The 21,569-nt window shown below is 55.1% G+C and overlaps 1 protein-coding gene across 2 annotated transcripts; it reads left to right on the top strand.

The window, feature by feature from the left end:
• Positions 1-1,316: 1,316 nt before the first annotated feature.
• Positions 1,317-13,595, top strand: TFAP4 (transcription factor AP-4). 2 transcript variants are annotated; one of them, XM_019988302.2, is made up of 7 exons: positions 1,317-1,791; positions 9,417-9,582; positions 9,688-9,786; positions 10,189-10,359; positions 10,850-10,990; positions 11,636-11,791; positions 12,604-13,595. In XM_019988302.2, the coding sequence occupies exons 2-7, from the start codon at positions 9,508-9,510 to the stop codon at positions 12,787-12,789; spliced, it is 828 nt and encodes a 275-aa protein (XP_019843861.2). In that variant the 5' UTR covers positions 1,317-1,791; positions 9,417-9,507; the 3' UTR covers positions 12,790-13,595. The 2 variants fall into 2 exon arrangements, with proteins under 2 accessions (XP_019843861.2, XP_019843860.2); XM_019988301.2 differs by having other exon boundaries at positions 1,317-1,850.
• The last annotated feature ends 7,974 nt before the right edge of the window (positions 13,596-21,569 follow it).

Genomic DNA, 21,569 nt, shown 5'->3' with positions numbered 1-21,569 from the left:
TCAGGCATTGTGGACGCTGCGCAGTGTACACAGTTAAGTGGCCCTGTATCCTCTACTGTCTCCGATGTCATCCTTCCTGCTCCTGCAATGAAGCCTCCCAGGGACCCCCGATGTTACCCAACAGCTGACTTGAAGGATTGCAAAACATTCAGGCAAAACTGCCAGGCCTCTATAAGGGGCTCCGAATATCTAAAAACAACAACATTTCCTAATCATAACAGTAATCTTTGTTATTACGAGGGTTTCAATTGGGAGGCGCGATCTGGGCGGGAACCTGGAAGGCGGATGGGATTGGGAAAGGCGGTGGGCAGGAGAAAGGACATTCCAAGGCAGGCGCGGTCTTCCTGAGCCAGGGGCCAACCTCCAGGAGCCGGGGGAGGGGACGCGGGAAGCGGGGGACGGAAGCTCGCCGGCCAGGAGTCCTTTCCTCCTCAGTCCCAGGCCTTCACCCTTGGTAAAGAGCGCACCCTGCCGGGGGAGCGAGTCTCGCCCTAGCTTCGCCACGAATGGGCAGCTGCAGCCTTCCGCCTGCCCAGGCCAAGCTTCGGCGGGCCTCTCGCTGTCCAGCCTCCCAGCGGAGGGCTAAAGAGAAGCGGACAGGAGGCGACCCGCAGCAGCCACCGGACCTTCGGGCCGCGCCGGCAGCTGGCCTCCGGGTCTGCTGCTGTCCTGGCCCGCCTCCACCCTTCCCTCCCCGCCCGGGCCCCTGCTGCCTAAGGCAGCCCCAGGATCTGAGGCGCCCGGCGCTCCCCCACCCCCACCCCTTTGCCCTCCCCTCTCCGGCTCCGGGATTCCCAGGTTCCGGCGGCCAGGCCGAGCGGCCAGCGGCGGGCAGCTGGGCAGGGAGGGAGTGAGGGAGGGAGCCGTTCGGCCTCTGAAGTCGGCCCCAAGTTACATGTGGGAAGCGGTGGCTGTGACGCAAGTTTCCAGGGGGCCCTGGGCTTGGAGGGAGAGCGCCAGAGCGGCTCCTCTTGGAGCAGTTGCAACCGTAAAAAAGAAAAAAAAAAAAAAAAAAGCCCCGAGCAGCACCCAGGCCGCCTTCGGCTTCGCCGGGCCCAGCAGCGCGCTCCCGCCCCGCGAGGGTCTTCGAGGGCGCAGACCCTGTACCGGGCAGTCCCCGTCGGACCCCGGGCGCACAAGCTGGGCTCCCTAGCTGTGGCTGGCCGTTTCTTTCTTTCTTTTTTTTTTTTTTGCTACGCTTGCCAACCTGTCAGCTGATGGACCTCATCACCCATAGTGGCGCATGTAGCTCGGCCGCAGCTCGCTCCATTCACGCCGCGCCCCCAAGGCCGCCCGCGGCCCCCGCACCCGGAGCTGGAGTGGGGGGTGGCCCGCAGACCGGGGCCACCACCCGCCCCCGGGGGCCCGCGCCCCTCTCGCCCCGGCCTCGCGCCGCCCGGGGGGCGCTGCAAATAGTCCTTTGTTTACATGCAATTCCTTACTCCGCGGAAGGAGGCCGGGGGAGTGCTGAGTTTTCACCAGCTGTTTCCCGCCTTGAAACAGACATCTGATCAGCTGCAAACACACACACACACACAGACACACACACACACACATACACACGCCCGGGGAGGCAGGCCGGAGAGACCTCCCTCCCGCCCCTCCCGCCCGCCTCCCTCCCCTCGCCGCCGCCGCAGCCAGCATCTGGGACCGGCCGATTCTGCACCTCCGTCCGGCGCTGCCCTTTGATTCGGATTTCCATCTTGCATTCTCCGGCGGACCGCGGGACCTGGCTCGTGCAAAGGAGGGGGGCCGATCGCTATGGAGTATTTCATGATGCCCACTCAGAAGGTGCCCTCTTTGCAACATTTCAGGAAAACAGAGAAAGAAGTGATAGGAGGGCTCTGTAGGTGTGTACTCCTCCTCCCCCTCACCCCCTTCCCACGATTGCAGCCCCCGGCCAGTCCGCCCGGGCGGGCGCGCGTGTGCGCACGCATGGCCCGCGCCGCGGACCCTCTCGCCTTTCTTATCCGCCGAGGCGGCTGCAGCCCCGCGCGCCAGGCTTGGGCCGTCTGGGGACCTTCCTCCCTCGGAACGTGGGGGCCCCGAGCGGCTCCGGTCACTTTTGTCCGCTGCAGGCGGGCGAGTCGCGACGTTTGTAAATTGCAAACAGACCCACGTGGTTCTGCAGCAGTCCCGGCCATGCTTGGTGCTGGTGGCTTCCCCCCCGCGCTTCCTCCTCCCCCCTCCCGCGGCGGCTTCCTTCCTCTCCCTCCTTCATCGCTCTCTCTGGGCCCCCCCACTCCAAGGGAGACTGGGGGGCCCGTGTCGCGCGTGGGGCCAAGGGGCTACAATGCAGCCATGCCGCGGCTCCGGGCGCGGGGAGGGGGGTGCGGGGAGCCGGGTGGTTGTGAGTGTTTGCTGGGACCGGGGCTGCAGCGGGGTCGGGGGGCGTGCTGGAGAGGGGGTGAGGGAGTGGGCGGGACCCGGGAGGCCAGCGCGGCCCGCCGGGAGCGCCGCGGACCCGGGCACGTTGGCGGCCGCTTGCTAGCTCGCCGCCCGCGCCCGGGCGCTGTTTACTAGCGAGGCCTGGACGTGACTCTGCAGCCCTCTTGGAGTAGGCGGACCTCCGCGCGCAGCCTCGCGGGAGCTGTAGTTCTCCGTGCCGCGTCGGTGCGGCATTGTGGGAGTTGTAGGCGCGCCCAGGCCATGCTTTACCCGCACAAAGCTCGGCCCCCGCGGGCGGGATGGGCGAGGCAGGCCGGGTAGGGGGCTTTTTGGGGAGTGGGCACCGTAGGCCACCCCTAGTCTCGCCGGATCTCTGCCCGCCGCATGTAGGCCTCGGCTGCAAACTTTCGTGTCTCACGCCCCTCCCCCCAGTCATAAACCGAAAGCATCCAGTTGCCCAGCAGGCTGGGTGGGTGGGTGGTCCAAGATCCGTAGCCGTCCCCAGGACCTGCTCCCTAAATTTGGCCCGGGTTGCTCCGGGATCTATCCTTTGCAGAAGACTAATGGGTTAGGGGAATCGCCCTGGACACTTGTTAAAATGCACACGCCCGCAATTCCGATCGCTAGAAGGGCCTGTGTATCAGCATACTGAACACTGCGGGACGGCGATACCGCGTGGGTTGTTCTCTGCGGGTCCAAGTTTGGGACCTGTGGCTCCTTTCCTCCCGTGCGGCTTTCGGAGAGAAATGGCTCCCCAGGGCTGGGGCCACGTGCTCTGCCGCCCCGGGCAGGCAAGGCGGGGATTGAGGGAGGAGGAGTCGCAGGCGGTGTGGCCAAGGCTGGTGGACACCGCGGGCTGCAGAAACCAGGCTAGGGGGAGGTTGCTGCACACGTATACATCGTTCCCGCCCCCTCTCCCCTCACAGGGCTCCTGCCTTAACTACTCTCAAGTTCAAGGTGGTAGGCAGTCAGCAGTCCTGAGTGTTGGCCCTTCCCCAAGGTCCGTCCACCTGGAGGACTTAGCTGTAATAAGCGAAAAGAAAAAGAAAACAATTCTGGAGCTTGTAATACGTTGTAGGGTGTCGTTTTGCAAGACTTCTCTAATCAAACTGTTAACAATCTTCCTCTGTTAGTTAAGTGGCTTTATGATTTCTGTGTGGGTGGAGGACACAGGTTTGGGAAGGAACAGGTAGGGCAAGTGGTGGGGCTGGGACTTGAACTCTGATCCCTGCTCTTACCCTGAACTGCTGGTTGCTCCGGGAAGGGAAGGCTGGGCAGTGAGGAGGTGGGTTGAGCTGCCGCAGATGCTGGAGCGGACATCCTGGGCCCGACCTCAGGCAGGCGTGGCAACATAGGACCCTCTGGCCACAAAGCCTGAGCCTTGGCTGAGTCCTCTCTGGGCCCCCTAGGACTCCAGCTTGACCTGTTTCTGTTCCAAGCCCCGCTTCTGAGAAATCCAGCAGTTCCTTAGGAACCAAGTGCTCCAGGCTTGGGCACAGGGACTGCTTGGCTTGCCCAGCTGTGAGGCAGTTGTCAGCCTATGTGCTGGGTGTGGAGTTGGGGCCTCTGGGTTTATTCATTTTCAGACGGAGCTGCCGGATGAGGTAGGATTGAGTGTGGGTTGGGCAGGACCTTCTGGCCGGATATACTGGCTTCTCAGGCTGGTGGACTTTGCTCCATCCCTCGTTGACTAGCAGGGCTCCCTGCTTCTCTTCTCCTTCTCCCAGACCTGCCTGCCGGAGTGAACCGTACCAGACCGTGGGCGGGGGTGGGGGTGGGATGGAATGGGCGTACCTGACAGCGGCACCCTCACACACTGTGTGGTTTTGGACCCGTTGCCTAACTGCTCTCAGCGTCTGTAAAATGAAGCACCTGTGAAGCTTGGCTATGCGTGTGGAAAGTGCCTGGTAGCTATTAAGTGGCGCTCGGATTCTTAGAATCAGGAGCATGGTGGTCTTAAAGAGTTTAGCTGCCCGCTGCCAGGGAGAAAGAGGCCAGCTCCCCTCAGAGGGAGCTACAGAACAATTAGGGGCTTTGGAGTGTGTGTTGGGTCCCTGGTCTGGTATTTACGAGACACTTACTTTGTGCTGGGTGGTGCTAGTGGTAAAGGCTCCACCTGCCAGTGCAGGAGACACAAGAGACACAGGTTCAATCCCTGGGTGGGGAAGATCCCATGGAGGAGGCATGGCAACCCACTCTAGTATCCTTGCCTGGAGAATCCCATGGACAGAGGAGCCTGGTGGGCTACAGTCCATGGGGTCGCAAAGAGTCGGACATGGCTGAGTGACTAAGCATACACACACCATGTGCTGGGATTGAAGACACCTCAATGAACTAGAACTTGCCCCTCTCCTAAAAGATGGAAGTCTCATGGTGCTACAGAGTCTTGTCAGTTTCCTTAGATGCATGAATTCTGGAGTCTGGGGTACAGACTCTGGAAAAGCAAAGCATCTTGATACCCCCGATCTCTCTCTTATTTATTTACTTTTCTGTTTACCTGTCTGCGCTGGGTCTTAGTTGTGGCATGCAGGATCTTCAATCTTCATTGCAGCATGAGGGATCTGTAGTTGTGGCATGAGAACATTGAGCTGCAGCATGTGGAATCTAGTTCCCTGACCAGGGATCAAACCCAGGCCCGCCTGCACTGGGAGCTCAGAGTCTTAGCCACTGGACCACCAGAGAAGTCCTCCTCCTCCATCTCTTTTAAACTTCACTATGACCCTGTGAAGTGAGGCAGTATGTGCCCATTTTTTGAATGGGGAAACTGAGGCTTCAAGAGACAAAGTGCCTAAGCTTGGGATTCCACAGCTAGTAAGTGGCAGGACTGGAGTTTCCACTAGAACCCAATACAGGCCTCCCTCTGACAGGCTGAAGGAACTGGGGGGAGGGGGTGTTTCTGATGGGGACAGTCCAGACATGGTTTGTTCTGGAACCGTAGGCAGGGCGTATGGATAGAAGCAACGGGCATGGGCCAGGGCCTCAGGCTGCTTCAGTAGCTGCTGCAGGAGAAGGATGGGGGCCTTGGGCATCCTTGGTGAGAGGGTCATCTTCCTCCTGTCCTCCTTTTTGGGGTATAGGAAAAACTCCAAGTGGGCTTTCCCACCTCTGACTGTGTAGACATTGAGTGGTAGGTTTGTGAATGACTTTGGGGCAGCGTGAAACGAGAGCTCTCAATGGCTAATTTGAGGCTGGAGCTGGGTGGGTATTGGGGGGTGGGTGTGGGGAATGGGATACCCATTTGCACTTGGGCTGGGCAGAAGGGAAGGGTATAGGTTGGGATCTAGACTTGAAGAGCCTGCTTCCTGCCCTTGAGCCTCTGGTTGGGATGCCAGGGTTATTCTGTGGGGAGGGAGGGAGGGGTTGTTGTGGGGGTACCCTGAGAGTGGGAGCGGCAGCTCTGGTCTTGGCACTGAAGGCTCTGCCACCAGCTGCCCAACCCCAGGAGACCGGCTGGTTGAGGGCTGTCAAGGAGGGAGAGGAGAGAGAGACAGTGTCTGTGGACCAGGCCTCACCGCTGACCTGGGGATTCTGAAGTTGATGTGAAAGAGTGGAAGGACCTTACAATTACTATAAATCCGGTGTACTTCTGCAAAACTCAGAAAGATATGTAAGTAACTTCCAGGCATTTGCAGAAAAACCCACTTTATCTAGTACAGTAGCAGCTGGAAATGCTAATTAGCCATCCTTTATAGGAACCCCTGGCAGGCCAGCAGTCAGAACCCCTGGTTAGTCGTGATTCCACTCATCAGAACTTTGGGTTAGTCTGCATTCTATTAAAGAAACTTCCAGGACTATTTAGGTGAGTTGGTCTTGGTGGCAGCCCAAATCCCTATGAGGAACTGTGGCTTTGGGGTGAAGTCTGTTTTCTGAGCTTAAGTCTGCACGAGCTTAACCAGCAGCTGGTTCCTGAACCAGGAGGCAGGGCTGAGGGACTTGGTGCTGAAGGGGACAGCATGGACCATTCGGAAGAGCCAGGCCCCCTTCCCTCTGGGGAGGTTTGGGGCTTTCAGGCCTGGGGTCCTGTGGTCTCCTTTGGTGTCACCCCACCTTGTGGGCATCCTGGGGAGAAGGGAGGGGCCAGAGGTTGGCTCCCCAGGGCTGAGGTTTCCTGAGCAGATGAGTGGGCTGGTGGGGTGCAGGCGGGGTAGGGGGTGGGTTGTTGGGTTCTGGCTTCAGGCTGGAGAGTTGCTGAGTCTCGGCTGGGAGGCAGAGGGGCTACAGGGCTGTATGTGAGCCCTCAGTAAAGGGTGCCGCCCGCAGGCAGGGGAGGAGAGCATGCATTTTGGCTCCTGCAAGTGCCTGTCGTATCCTGCTGTGGCTGCCGGACCTTGGTTGAGCATACCAGTTCCCCTCCCAGAACCCTGGATTCCTCATTGCAGCTCAGCCACTAGGTGTCCATGGGGGTCAAGGAAAAATACAAAAAAGTCCTGTGAATGGCAGTAAGAGCTGACCCGTTGACAGTGCACACCTGTGCGCAGCCTCTCTACGCGGTGACCATCACCTGTCTGTCAGGGCATCTGTGGTGCTGGGATCGGGGTTCAAGTCCCAGCTTCAGCACGCACCAAAGCTGTTCCCTTCCCAAGCCTCAGTGTCTTCATCTCATCAGGCCACTTGACTCAGAGGATGATTGAGATGGTTCAGTGAGATAATTGCAGCGAAGTGAGTCTTTAGCACATTATGTTAAGAACTTAAGACTTTTTACTTTTTAAAAAAAAAAAGACTTTTTACTTTTTTAATTTTTTTGGCCACACCAAGTGGCTTGCAGGATCTTAAACCCGGGCCCCCAGCAGTGAAAGCACCAGTCCTAATTCTCAAGACTTTAAAGAAAACAGTAACTCTGTGGCTAGGCTCTACAGGTGGGCCTTCTGGAAGGAAGGGCCAGCACTCAGAGTGGCCCAGGGGTGCAGGTGGGGCTCCTTTTTGACCCTATAATGCTCTGGTCAGCTCTGGTCTTTGGGCATCACCAGGAGGGAACCCAGGGAATGGGTAAGTGGGGGCGTCTCTCCCTGTATCTCTCCGGGTGGGGGAATAGGAAACTCCCAGATGGATGTCAGTCACCGGGTTCATTGGCTTCCTGGGGACATCTCTCCCCATCTCTTTAATCCACCTGCTGCAGAGGGTATGCAGGGCGCTGGCAGGCCTGGGGGCCCAGACTCAGCTCTGATCTCCCTTCTCCCGCCACCGGCAAAGGGCAGGCAAGCCACTGTGCATCAGGTCTCTGACCTTCATTTTCTCTTTTTCTCCATCACCCCCACTGTGTGGGTGCATGCTAAGTCACTTCAGTCATGTCCTACTCTTTGCAACCCTATGGACTATATAGTCCGGCAGGCTCCTCTGTCCTTGGGATTCTCCAGGCATGATCCTGGAGTGGGTTGCCATTTCCTCCTGCAGGGGATCTTCCCCACCCAGGGATCGAACCCCCGTCTCTTATGTCTCCTGCATTGGCAGGTGGGTTCTTTACCACTAGCACCACCCGGGAAGCTTCCCACTGTCAGGTCAGGGAAACTGAGAGAAGTGAGGTGCCCCTGGCCCGGAAATGGGGGAGCCAGGTGCCCGGCTAACCAGGAAACCACATCCCTCCCATTCTGAGCCCTCAGTCTCATTTGTAAATGGGGGGTCATGGGCCCCCTTTTCCAGTGCTGTGAGGGAACTGTATCTTGGCGGTGGGGTTGGGGGGCTCCCAGGGAGACGCTGGGGCTGCTGGTGGAGGACAGGGCTGGTCTGTGGACCCCTGGCAGCAGCTGATGTGAAGCTTGCTCCCAGCTCACCCCTAGCCGACCACCCTCACGTGGGGACAGGAGGCAGAGACCCAGGAAGGGGCAAGGGCAAGTTCAGGGGGTCGCTCAGGGGAATGAGGAGGGACAGGTGGGGTGGGTGGGGGCCAGGAAGACCTTAGTCTCCAGCTGCAGGAGACGCGCTCCCCTCCTCGGTTTCCCAACAAACTCCTTTTTTCCTGGGGGTGGTCAGAGGGGCCAGGGCACCTGCCTCTGAGCGCAGGCTGCTCCGCCATCGACGGAACAAAGCTGCTCAGAACCGTCTCCCCGCGTTTCCCCAGATCTGGGGGTGTGAGCTGTCTTGGCCCGGGCCTGGACCAGGTCACCCCAGGAGGGCCCCTCAGGAGGAAGCTGGGGCTGTGGCTTTGGGTGGGGCCGGTGGCCTCTTCTGGGAGCCTGGCATCTGGAAGCCATCAGGCCGGGGTGGGGAAGTTGCAGGAGAGGGCCGGGGAGGGGAGCTTCCCTCTTCCAGGCCACACACAGGCCCACCCCTCGGGAGCAGTGGCGTTGGGCCCACAGCCCCGCTGCTGGCTCTGTCTCCCGCCAACGCCTCTCAGCCTGCAGCCTCGTCCCCTTCCACTGGCTGCCTCTCCTGCGACATGCGAACACATACTATGCAATAACATCGCTTGCTGTGTGCTGGGAGTCTCGCTTCTCTGGCCCAGGGTGGGCCTGCCTTTCAGGGTGGGTGGGCTTGGGGACAAACTGTCGGTAGCGGGTGCTGGCTGGGTCCTCTTCCTGGAGCGACTGGTACTCGGCTTGTCTTGGCAGTCTTAGCACAGTGTCTTGGGCTGGGCTGGGGTCTTACGTAGCAGCGTATGTGGCTGTGGAGATGGGAAGGGAGGAGGGACATCTTCCTCCATCGTCAAGCCTGCGACCTTGAAGGAGGGGGCCCTGGGGGCACAGCAAGGAGCTCAGAGGTGTCCCAAGAGCAGGTGTCTCTGATTATCACCTGAGGCCACCCACATCCAATCACAGGGATTCTTAGCCATGTGGGTTTCCCGGTCCCACACAGGCCTGTGGGCCAGACAATGGGGTCAAGACTTGGGGTCCACACACTGACGTTGACAGCCAGAACATGCTACTCCATCAGCTCCCTGGTCTGCTGGGGGGTGTAGGCATCAGACAGAGCCGGTATATTCTGTAGGGGCAGCTTGCCTGTTACACTTGGGCCCTCTGGAGATGAAGACAGGGTCCCACTGGGAACCAGGCATGGAGGGCACCCAGCCTGAGCCCGTCCCTGTTCTCCCGTAGCCTGGCCAACATTCCACTGACCCCTGAGACTCAGCGGGACCAGGAGCGGCGGATTCGGCGGGAGATCGCCAACAGCAACGAGCGGAGGCGCATGCAGAGCATCAACGCAGGCTTCCAGTCCCTCAAGACCCTCATCCCCCACACAGATGGAGAGAAGCTCAGCAAGGTGAGCGAGTGCCAGGAGGACTTCCTGGAGGAGGAGGAGGGCTGGAGGGGGAGACTCGGGAGATACCAATAGTTGGGGTCCCTGACTCATCCCTCCTGCCCTCAGGCAGCCATTCTCCAGCAGACGGCAGAGTACATCTTCTCCCTGGAGCAGGAGAAGACCCGGCTCCTGCAGCAGAACACACAGCTCAAGCGCTTTATCCAGGTAGCACTCTGCCCTCCTCTAGGTGCCCTCTCCCTGGCGTGGGCATGTCCGGGCCCAACCACTGGCTTGGGACTGTGATGTGGCTGTGGGTCCCTTATTTCCTACTGACCTGCCTACTTCTGGCACTTGCCTTCCTGCCCAGGGTCCTGACTTAGCCATGGGCAAGTGCAGTGCAGTGGGGCGGGCTCTAGAAGCAACCGAGTGACTTTGGGAAAGCAGGTCCCTTCTGCCTCCCTTTCCAGCCTTCGCTTGGTGGATTTGCACAGGAGGGCTCCCTCGTGCATGTCCACCTGGGTTTGACAGCTTTGGGGGGCTGCGATGGAGCTCCGCACTGCCCTGGTGGTGGTGGTGGTGATGTATGCAGTGTCACCGCACACTCATCAGCCCCTGGGGGGTCCTCAGGAGCTGAGCGGCTCGTCCCCCAAGCGGCGGCGGGCGGAGGACAAAGACGAGGGCATTGGCTCGCCGGACATCTGGGAGGACGAGAAGGCAGAGGATCTGCGGCGGGAGATGATCGAGCTGCGGCAGCAACTGGACAAGGAGCGCTCAGTGCGCATGATGCTGGAGGAGCAGGTGAGGCGGGCGGGGTGAGGCAGACGAGGCTATGCTGTTGGTTCGGAGCTCCTGCTTTGTGCCTGCCGGGGCTGGGAGTCGGGTGTCTGGTGGGGTGATCAGTGGGGAGCAAACCAGACAGGTTCCTGCCCTGCGGGGGGGTGGTCCCTGTCCGCGCCTGGGGAGATGAGTCAGAGGCACTCACACTGTAAACACGCATCCGTGGTAAAGGCCACAGTGGTCAGTGGGCATCAGCGAGGGGGGATCTGGGCTGGTTCCACCCCACAGTTTCCTTGTGAGGGTGGGAGGAGCAGAGAGGGGAGAAGGGTGCTCCAGGCAGAGGGAACTACATGGGCAAAGGCCTGGGGCTGAAGGTAGGCAGGGAGGGAGCACAGCCTGAGGGAGGGAGAGGAGTCAGCTTGGGCCCTGCGGCTATGGTGCAGGACTTTGGTCTCCATCCTGAATATGTTTCGAAGGGCCCCGCCCCTGAGCCCTACTGCTCCACCCCCAGGTCCGCTCCCTGGAGGCCCACATGTACCCGGAAAAGCTCAAGGTGATCGCACAGCAGGTGCAGCTGCAGCAGCAGCAGGAGCAGGTCCGGCTGCTGCACCAGGAGAAGCTGGAGCGGGAACAGCAGCACCTGCGGACCCAGGTGAGCGGGAGGGGCCTGCAGGGGCCACCCACACCTGGGCCGGGGCTCTCAGACCCAACGTCAGTGCCACCAGGCGTCCAGCAGGGCTGACCCAGGGCCTCAGTCGAAGTAGTGTAGACATTCCTGGCTCCCAGGTGTCTTGCATACATGATTACGTTGACTCCTTATAGCAGCGCTTTGAGGCCTGAGCTGTTATTACTCCTGTTTTACTGATGAGGAATTGGAGGCACAGAAAGGTTCACTAACACACCCAAGATTTCTCAGTGAAGTGGGGCCGGGATTTGAACCCTGGCCATCTAGATTCAGTCTGAACTCCCAACCACCACTGTATTTATTAAATGTGAATTGCTGGCATGGCTCTGGAGAGGGAAGGCCCGTGCAGTCTCAGATGGTCAGAAGTCCCTCCCCAGGCCACCTTGCCTTCATTTCTTAAAATAAGAGGGGTGGGAGGGGTCATGATTTGGGCATCCCCGAGCTGTGAGTGAAGGAGGTTGATGGGCTGCTGGGGTGTTTGGTGGAGGCTCCCCAGGTGGTGGGCGGAGGGAGATGGTTTGGAGGACTGTCCCGCACCCTCTGTAATGGACAGAAGGGAAGGGGCTTCTCCTAGAACCTTTGCAGAGAGACTGAGGGCCCCTTGTCTCCCAGCTCCTGCCCACTCCGGCCCCCACCCACCACCCCACGGTGATAGTGCCGGCGCCGGCACCCCCTCCCTCCCACCACATCAACGTCGTCACCATGGGCCCCTCCTCGGTCATCAACTCTGTTTCAACATCCCGGCAAAATCTGGACACCATCGTGCAGGTACCTGGCCCTGGGGAGAGGGCAGTACTTGGGGGCGGCCCCCTGGGAACAGGCCCTTTGGGGGGAGATTAGAAAGTGGGGGAGTGGAGGGGATAGAGACAGGGATATTGAGCATTGAGTAGGGGGAGGAGGTCTGGAAGCCAGATGGGTCTCCATCTCTGCATCCTGGGTGAGGGGCAGAGAGGGAGGGACCGGATGGCCGGGAAGACCCCATTCCTTCCCTCGTGGGGGTTTGCTGGGGCTGTCCTTTGTTCCTGGAGCCTCCTGCTTTCAGAGTTCTTGCATCTGTCTCTCGGGTTTTGGGATGAGGGTGGAGGTGGAGGAGGAAGAAACAAGATGCTCAACTCTGAAGGTTGAGCCTGAAGTCCCTGCTATGCCCAGCCTCATGCAGAGATCCCCTTTAGGAGGCCCAATAACATTACAAAGAAAGAAACAACCCAAAGGCCCAAACGGAAAAAAAAAGTTCATTGAAGTCCCAGGAACTTGAGTTGCACCCGGCAAACTGAATAATAAAATTAATAACAGAGACCTTTGATAAAGCCAACAGGCAGGCTTTTGAAATACATAAATGAGGGAGAGAGGCTTATGACTTCAGGCAGGCTTGCACTGTCCCTCTTCCAAGCCAGATTCAGCTCAGGAGAGAGCTTCTAAAGTTTGTTTTCCCCCTGACTCTGAACGAGCTGCCCCTTTTGCCAGGCTTCCTTCTGGTCCTTTCTGGGGGGTGTGTGGGTGGTAGGGGAGACACTGCTGGAGATGCTGGCGGTCCACATGGCCCCCGCATCCTCACAGCAGCCTCCCCCACTCAATCCCAGGCGATCCAGCACATCGAGGGCACCCAGGGCCAGGAGGAGGAGCAGCGGCGAGCCGTCATCGTGAAGCCGGTCCGCGGCTGCCCCGAGGCCCACGCCTCGGACACCGCCTCCGATTCGGAGGCCTCAGACAGCGACGCCATGGACCAGGGCCGGGAGGAGCTGGCAGGGAACGGGGGGCTTCCCTGACCAGCCCCCCAGCCCTCCTCTCCCTTCTGGGGGCTGGAGGGGGCGGGGCAGCAACTGGGAGAGAGACGAGGGTGAATGAGTGAGAAATTTTTACAAAATTTACGGCGTCATTTGGGTCTCTTTTATGACCTCTTTTTTCAATACTGTAAATCGTCCTTTGAGTGAAGCCGCCCTACCCGAAGTCCGGGGCTGGGGCGGCAGGAGCGCCTGGCAGCACCCGGGCACCTGGGGCTGGGCCTCGGCCCCGGAGGCTGGGGAAGCGGACGTGGAGGTGACTGGCCTCTCTCCGCCAAAAAGCATTTTTTCAATGAAACATGTTTTTAAGAACAGGGAAGAAAATCAAACAAAACCCCAAGGTATTTTTGCCCTCTCCGGAGCCAGCCCGAGACCGTCAGTTTTTAATTACCCCTTCCCTCCTCTTTTTTTGGTGTTCTTTCTCCTTTAAGCACTTACATGGGTTGGGGGTCTGGCTGGGTCGGGGCTCTGGGGGTCCGGGGGTCTCCATTGCTTCTCGGTTGGGGTTTGCTGCTGCCCTTCTCCCCTCCCCTCCCTCACTACCCGGCTCCCCACCTCTCCCTCCAGGTTTCCCATCTTGCACCCCAAAAAAGTCTGTCTCTCTCTTTGTTTTGTTTGTTGTTGGTTCTTTTTTGGTTTTGGTTTTTTTTTTTTTTTTTTTTTTACAATTTTGAGGTCTTTGTGTTCAAGGAGAAACTATTATATTTTGTTAAAAAAGTGGGGGGGGGAAAAACCAAGAGGCCACTGTGCCTTTATAAAGAAACAAAATAAAGTTTGTACTTTGTTTTTTAGATTCTCTGTCTCCTGGGTGTGTGCTGTCCTGAGGGGCTGGTGAAAGCTCCCTGGGGGTACTGTTTGGGCCTGCTGGAAGGGGACTGGATGTGGATGAGCGTGATTACTCCCCCAACTTATAATTGTGGTGTTATTATGAGAAATGAGGGTCCTGAGATTCCCTGGCTTTACTCTGGGGATTCTGCAAAGATGGAAGATGGTGTTGGGATTGAGGTGAGCAGTTCCCAATTTCTCCTGGGTGGGAGAGAATGAACAGCTAGGCCAATAGTTCCTATCTGCTAGAGAAAGGACACAGGATGTTCAGGGCTCCCGATTGACTGCCACTTCCCTGGCTTGTGTAACGTCTCTGAACCACAGGATCCTCATCTACAGAAGGGAAGGGAGCACTGCAGTAAGGTGCAGTGTTTAAAAGCTCAGGTCCTGGAGTTGGTCTGGTGTTGATCAGTTTCACCTCGGCCACATCTCTTGATCTTTGAGACTCAGTTTTCTCTTCTGAAAGTTGGGAATCATAAGGGCTCAAGGTTAAATTTCTTAATCTTGTATGACCAGAGATGGCTTAATAACATCTCGCTCTTGACCTGCTTTTCCTCAGGTATGTGACAGGTACGTGGGGACTGAGGTCAGAGCAGAATAGCAGATTCACACCTCACCCCACATTAAATGCTTCTAGACATGAATTTGTTGGATAGAAAGGAGGGCAGGGGCCTGTATTTTTTTTTAACTTTTAATACTTTTTTTTTTAAGTGAAATTAACAGAATTTAAAATTAAGCATTTAAAAGTGAACAGTTCAATGACATTTTGTTGTTGTTCAGTCACTAAGTCATGTCTGCCTCCTTGCGATCCCATGAACTGCAGCACTCCAGGCCTCACTGTCCTTCACTGTCTCCTGGAGTTTGCTCCAGCTCATGTCCATTGAGTCAGTGAGGCCATCCAACCATCCCATCCTCTGTTACCCTCTTCTCCTTCTGCCATCAATCTTTCCCAGCATTAGGGTCTTTTCAGTGAGTCAGCATTTACTACATTACTATTCTGTGCACTCATCACCTCTATCTAGTTCCAAAACATTTCTCGTTTTAAAATGATCCATTAATCAATCTCTCCCCATTCCTCTCTTCTCTGATCCCCTGACAACCACCAATCTATTTTTTGTTTTTTAGTATTTAAAGAAATTAAAGTGTAATTTATCTTAGGTAAAAATTCACTTTTTTGATTTTGGTTGTGGGAGTTTTGACAAATGTATATAGTTGTGTTACCATCACCATAATCAAAATAGAAATGAGTTTCTTCATCCCCATGTTTCCCCCTGTCCTTTTTTTTTTTCCCCCCTGTCCTTTTGTGATCCATCCAGCTCCTGGCAACCAAGGCTCTTTCCTATGATTCCTATGTAGTTTTGTCTTATCCAAAATGTCATACTATAAATATATTCATTTATAGTATATGACATTACAAATTTAGCTTTTTGAATCTGGATTCTTTCACTTAGCATTATCACTGTAGGTTTCTCTCTTTTGGGGGGTGTATCTAGGTGTATTTACATAAATTAAACGCGTGTTTGAGGGAAGGGGCTTAGTTAGGATCTGGGCGGGAACACCGCTTCCCAAGACCAGCAGAGCGACCCCTTTTAGCCAGGTGCAAGACGGGTCCTACGGGTTGCAGGCAGCGCCTAAAAGGGTCAATAGAGGGCACTGTGGAACCAGGATGTCTGGCAAGCAAGGGCAGAGGCTCCGCCTCCTTCCGGTGTCTGCGGGACTACTCAGTTCCTATAGGCCAGAGGCGGGGCTCGGGGGCGGAGTCAAGGGAATACCCAAGACCTGTCCTTGGGAGCCCAGCGACCGTAGGCGGTCTCACCAGCAGGCTGCGGGAATCGGGGGCGCGGCCGCGGCCCCGCCCCTTCCCGGACTCGCCCCGCCCCGCCCCGCCCCTCGGTGCGCATGCTCCTTGGTGCCTCAGGCCATCTCGCGCGCTCCCGATAGCACGCTTCTCTGGCTCTGGCCCGACCCCGCCCCGCGCCCTCCCACGCACGCTCCGCACGCAGACGCGGCAAACGTGCGTTTCCCGCGTGTCCTCCGCACGGAGGCGCTCGCAGGCTTTCTGCTGTGCCGCAGGGGCGTGTGGTGGCTCCTTCGCTGCAGAAGTTTGGAGCCCCGGCCGTTCCAGTGACTTAACGATGTCGCAGTCAGAAAAGGAACAAATGACCTTAGTGTTAATAACTTGTTTCCTTTTAACCCACAATGTTTGAGATGTTATTTCCTCAGAGGTAGTGAATGTAAGAAACTGAAACCATTCACCTCAAACTGGGACTTGAACCCGTGTGCGGAAACTTGGACCCTGCCAAAGCCCAGCTTGGAACTTAAACCCAAATGGCTGGGACTCGAAGGTGGCCAAAACTCACTGTCTTGGGAGATCATACATCTGGTTTCAGGACCGAATGAAGCTCAAGCTCTTGATGTCTCATCACAGAAAAAATTCAGTGAGAGACAGAGTGGTAGGTAAGAAGTAGATTTATTTAGAGAGAAACGCTCCACAGTATGTGGGCCATTTCAGAAGGAAGGAGCAGTTTCAGGAGAAACTCATGCCATAGAGTGGACCATGGAAGAACCCAAGTGCAGCCTCGAAATGTGGTAGTTAGCTCTTAAGGACTGGGTAATTCATAGGCTAATGAGTGAGACAGTTATTCCAACGATTTTGGGAAAGAGGTGGAGATTTCCAGGAATTGGACCACCACCCACTTTTTGGTCTTTGATGTTCTTGGAACTGTCTTGGAGCCTCTGGTGCGTCACTTAGCTTGCTGAGCTGTTACTGAGGATGAAGGTCTAGTTGAAGTTGACCTGTCTGCCATCTTGGACCCATTTGGTTCTAATCAGTTTACCTCATGTCCTTGGGTTTCATCATTCTTTAAAAGGTTGTGCCCTACCCTCTTCCCTCTTGTTTACAAACTACACATGAAATAGCTTATTCTTCCTGCTGAATCTGGGAGCCCTGTGTGCAATACTTTGGCCACCTAATGTGAAGAACTGACTCATTTGAAAAGACCCTGATGCTGGGAAAGATTGAAGGGGACGACAGAGGGTGAGATGGTTGGATGGCATCACTGACTCAACGGACATGAATTTGAGTAAATTCTGGGAGTTGATGGACAGGGAGGCCTGGCATGCTGCAGTCCATGGGGTTGTGAAGAGTCGGACACGACTGAGCAACTGAACTGAACTGAACTGAACTGTGTGCATCTTGCTCTGGCCACACATTTGTGGGGAAGGCCGTGGATCCGGGCACTTGGGAGCCAGGCCTAGGGTTCAGAAAGGGCATGGTGTCCAAAGGGCACAGCAGACACTGGCCTGGGAGGAGGAAGAAGTGGAGATAATGTAGGAACCGGATTGTAGAGGACTTTCAGGTCATGCTACTTGACCTGAAAAGAAGAAGCTTGGGGAAAAAAAAAAAGAAGCTTGGACTGTATTTTTTGTGAAGGGAAGGAGTCTAGGAGAGACATGACCAATGCGAAGTTCAACAAAACCTTTCTTATAAACTTTTGTATTGAAGTACTATATTACGTATACTTAGAGGGCTTGTAATGAAGCGTTTAGCTCCGTGAATTTTCACAGACTAAATGTACACCCATATAGCCATCATCTTACCAAGCCTTCAAGTGGTTTGTTTCTTAAACAAACAAAAAATTGTTGGAAGTAGTTACAGAAATGTACAGGAGGCCACCTGCACCGTGCCTCCCCCAGTGCTAACATCTTGCCTACCTAATGTACCCCATGGAAACCAGGTGAGTGTTGTTGGTGCAGGCCACAGGACTTATTCAGAGTTTACAGTTTTGCATGGGTTCACTTACATACGTGTGTGTACAGTTGCTCTGTACCATTTTGCAACAGCGATTTTGAGAACTGGAGTTGCTCTGCATCCTCACCAGTACTTGATATTATATTGTCAGATCACTATATTTTTCAGGGTTTTTTTCCAACCAACTTGGTAGGTGTAGAGTAGAATCTCACTGCAGTTCTATTTTTTATATTTTTGGCCACATCTTGGGGCATGTGGCATCTTAGCTCCTTGACCAGGGATTGATCCCTTGCCCCTTGCAGGGGAAGCATGGATTCTTAATCACTAGACCGTCAGGGAAGTCCCTAGTTTTGCTTATTTTATATTGTCATACAAATCGTACAGTATATATACTCTTTTTGTCTGGCTTCTCAATATAATTCTCTGAGATTCATGTTTGATTTTGTGTATATTAGCAGTTTGTTCTTTTTTATTTCTAAGAATACTGCATTGTATGAATATACCACAATTTGTTTAGCCAGGCATTTAACAATGGACACTTAGGGTGTTTCTAACTTACGACCATTGTGAATATATTCTAGTAGAGACTGTCCCCCAAATAGATTGTGCCAGCCTATGGATTCTGTCACCAGAGTGACGGTGAAGAGGCATCGTAAACCTGTGCCATGGACCCTCTTTTGTGGTGGTTTCTTTGGGAGGGGACTAGGCATTCTTGGTTCCTACTGGCCTCCCCCACCCTATTTTAAGGTCTTCGTTAGGGATTAAATCTTCTGGGAAATGTATGTCTGCTCTGATCTCAAGGATCGTGACACTGCACCATGTCCTCTTTGTGAAGATCCTCAGAAGAAATTCCTGTCGAGTTTCAGCAGCAGAAATAATTTCACTTCTCCGGAACAGTTGGTTTGTTCTTATTTTAAGGATACTGAGTTGGCAAGTGATCAAGTTACACACACGTGAGGGTTTATGTATGCACTGCCGCTTGCTTTTGTATCAGCCTTACACATGGCTCCATTTCGTGTGCCTGTCTTTGTGTGGTTTTCATCTCCTGTTACTTCCCATTCTTGTTTTCTTGGTGTACTTTATGGATATTTGGGAGCCATTTGTATGCTTTTCTGGCACAGGGTGGGTTATGATAAACGCTGCTTGTGCCCTGATTTGGGGGTGTCTGGCAGCAGAACATTTGCCCCCCCGAGTTCTGTGAGATGTTGAAGGGCTATCTAGCAGAAAGAGGGAGGGGACTCCCTGTGACCTTGGCCTCCTTAGCGGTTGGTTAACTGGCCTCAGACCAGTACATAAAGCCCGTGCAAATCCTCCAGCCACCTCTTGGGGCTGGCTGGCCAAGTTGTCCTTAGCCCCAGATTTGTCTCTGGCTCTCCCCTGCCTGCCCCTGCCCCTCCTGGACCCATTCCACAATCCCTTCTTCATCCAGCTGCCTCTCTGTGCTCTCCTGCAGGCTGCCATCCTTGTCGCCTTTGTCTTTTCCCCTCCATCTGGAGTTCCGCATACCCTCCCTTGCCCTGCAAGTCCTGGGCTGGGGCGTGGGGTCAGTGGCGTCCCCTGCCTTGGTCCCCTCTCTCCTCTTGTCCTGCTGAGTTGCAGGTTTTGGTGTTGATTGACGCGAGCGCGTGCTGGCTGAGAGGAGGAGGGTAAGACTGGGGGCTGGGGGGCAGGATGGGCCCTGAATCCGGCAGCCGTAGGAAGGAATGAGCTCCCCGAACCGGCTGTCCCCCTCACCACACCCCTGGTGTTGAAAAGAAGCTAGGAGTGACAGCTGCAGGGTTTCCTGAATTAGGGGGCCCAGGTCACAGGTTCCCGCGGGTGCGGCCTGTCTCCATGGCAGCCTCAGGATCAAGTTCAAGAGGAAACCGCACAGTGATTGGAGAAGCCTGCGTGCGAGTGCTGCACACATTCCAGAGATTAGTCGTCCCTCTCACGTCGCCTCTCGCCTATCTGAGGCAGATAGAGAGGATGCTCTGAAAACAGGGAAAGAGAATTGACAGCAGCCTGTTCCTTTGTAGGGAGAAGGAATTGTCTGGAGTGGACAGGCACTGAGAATTAGTGGGGTCTGCTTGTTTGAGATCAGGGGAGCGGCGGTCTCCATTCTCCGGGGGACCTCATGGTGCGTGTCCCTGGCTTCCTGCGAGGAGGGGGGATGGCAGTGGGGAGGAGGTCTGAAGCACGTGGCTGGCTGTGGGCCTCACCTGGCATGCAGAACAGCAGAGTCAGTACTCTGTGGTAGTGCTCTCTGACACTGGAGGTATTCAAGCAGGGGTCTCTGTGAGGGTTATTGGAGGGAGGATGGTGGGAATTTGGGTCCTTCCAAGGAAGACAGTCTCTAACTCCTGAGGTAAATGGGAAGGTCCTCTTGATGAGGGCTACTCTAGAAGAAATGAAATCTGCTGACACCTTGATCTTGGACTTCCAGCCGCCAGAACCGTGAGAAAATAAACTGTCGTTTAAGCCCCCAGTCTGTGCTATTTTGTTACGGCAATCCTAGCAAAGTAACATGCTGTCCTTTGTGACTTTTGTTTCACTTTGCATAGCATTTTCAAGGTTTAGCCACTTGTTGTAGCATACCTTAGTGTTTCTTCTTTTTTTTTAAATGACTGAATAATATCCCATTGTATAGCTGGACCACATTCAGTTTATTCATTCATCTGCTGATGGATACTTGGGCTTTTTTCACCTTTTGGCTGTGGTGAGTTATTGGCTGGGTGTTCAAGGACCTGTTTGACTGCAAACAGGACATCTTTAAATCAGATGAAGTCAACCCTTTAAACGGAGCTGGGCTCACCCTCCCTGTCTTCCTGGCTTGGGTTCCTGTGGTTTCTCTGACCCTCTGTCTGTTTCCCACATCCTCGCCCTGCCCTCCACCCCCTTCCCTGACGTGCTAACTCCTTTCCCCCCACCATGGATGCTGTTCACTTGGTTGATGGGAGAAGCACCAGGTTTGTGAGGCGGGCAGATCTGGGCTCAAGCCCAGCAGCTCTGTTCCTAGTAGGTGACCCTGAACAAGTCCCTTCAGCCCAGAGCCTTGGGCTCCTCTGTGAGGTGGTGACGTTCGCCTCCCATCCTTCGAAGACCCTGGTGGAGTGGGCGCCTCCTTGGTTCAGATGTCCTTTTCTCTCCCGTGACTGAATGAGGCCCCCTCCCTCACAAGGAGCACCATCCCCCAGCTCCCCAGCCATGAATACGGGTTGGAAGACTTAATGTTGATGTGTCAGTTGGGGTCTCCTGAGAAACAGCCAATGGGATCTGTGTTTACAGAGGGGGCCAGAAAATCAGAAATCCAAGGGGGAGGCAGCAGCTGGAAGTCAGGTATGTGGACATCACAGTCTGGAGGCAGAACTCCCTCCCCAACGCAGGACCTCAGTCTTGCCGCTTAAAGCCATCAACAGATTGGGTTAGACCCACCCACATTAGAGAGGGTGATCTGCTTGACTCAGGCTGGGGTTTAATTATTTTTAAATTATTTATTTATTTTTGGCTGTGTTAGGTGTTCATTGCTGTGTGCAGGCTTTCTCTAGTTGCAGTGAGTGGGGGAAACTCTCTAGTTGCAGTGAGCAGGCTTCTCATTGAAGTGGCTTCTCTAGTTGCGGAACACAGGCTCTAGGGCATGCAGGCTCAGTAGCTGTGGGGCAGGGGCTTAGTTGCCCCTTGGCGTGTGGAATGTTCCCCAGACTGGGGATTGAACCCATGTCCCCTGCCTTGACAGGTGGATTCTTAACCATTGGACCACCAGGGAAGTGGGAAGTCCAAATGTTAAGCGTATCTGAAAAACACTTGCACAGCAATATTTACACTGTTGTTTGACCAGCAACTGGGTGTCATGACCCAGTCAGGTTGACACACAAAATAACCCGTTGCAACTGATACCTCATCAGTTCTCTTCAAACTGATCTACAGATTCATCATAATTCAATTAAACTCCAAGAAGACTTTTAAAAAACAATTGATAGGCTGATCCCCAAATTCATGTAGAACAGTTAAAATGACTTTAAAAAAGAATATCAAAGTTGGAAGATTCATACTACCTATTTTCAAGATTTATTAGGAAGCCACGGTGATCAAAATAGTGAGATATTCAGTTCAGTTCAGTTCAGTTCAATCGCTCAGTCGTGTCCAACTCCCTGTGACCCCATGAATCACAGCATGCCAGGCTTCCCTGTCTATCACCAACTCCTGGAGT

This window comes from Bos indicus, chromosome 25 (assembly GCF_029378745.1).
Source record: "Bos indicus isolate NIAB-ARS_2022 breed Sahiwal x Tharparkar chromosome 25, NIAB-ARS_B.indTharparkar_mat_pri_1.0, whole genome shotgun sequence".
Taxonomy (NCBI): domain Eukaryota; kingdom Metazoa; phylum Chordata; class Mammalia; order Artiodactyla; family Bovidae; genus Bos; species Bos indicus.
This window is presented reverse-complemented; position numbering and strand designations above follow the sequence as displayed.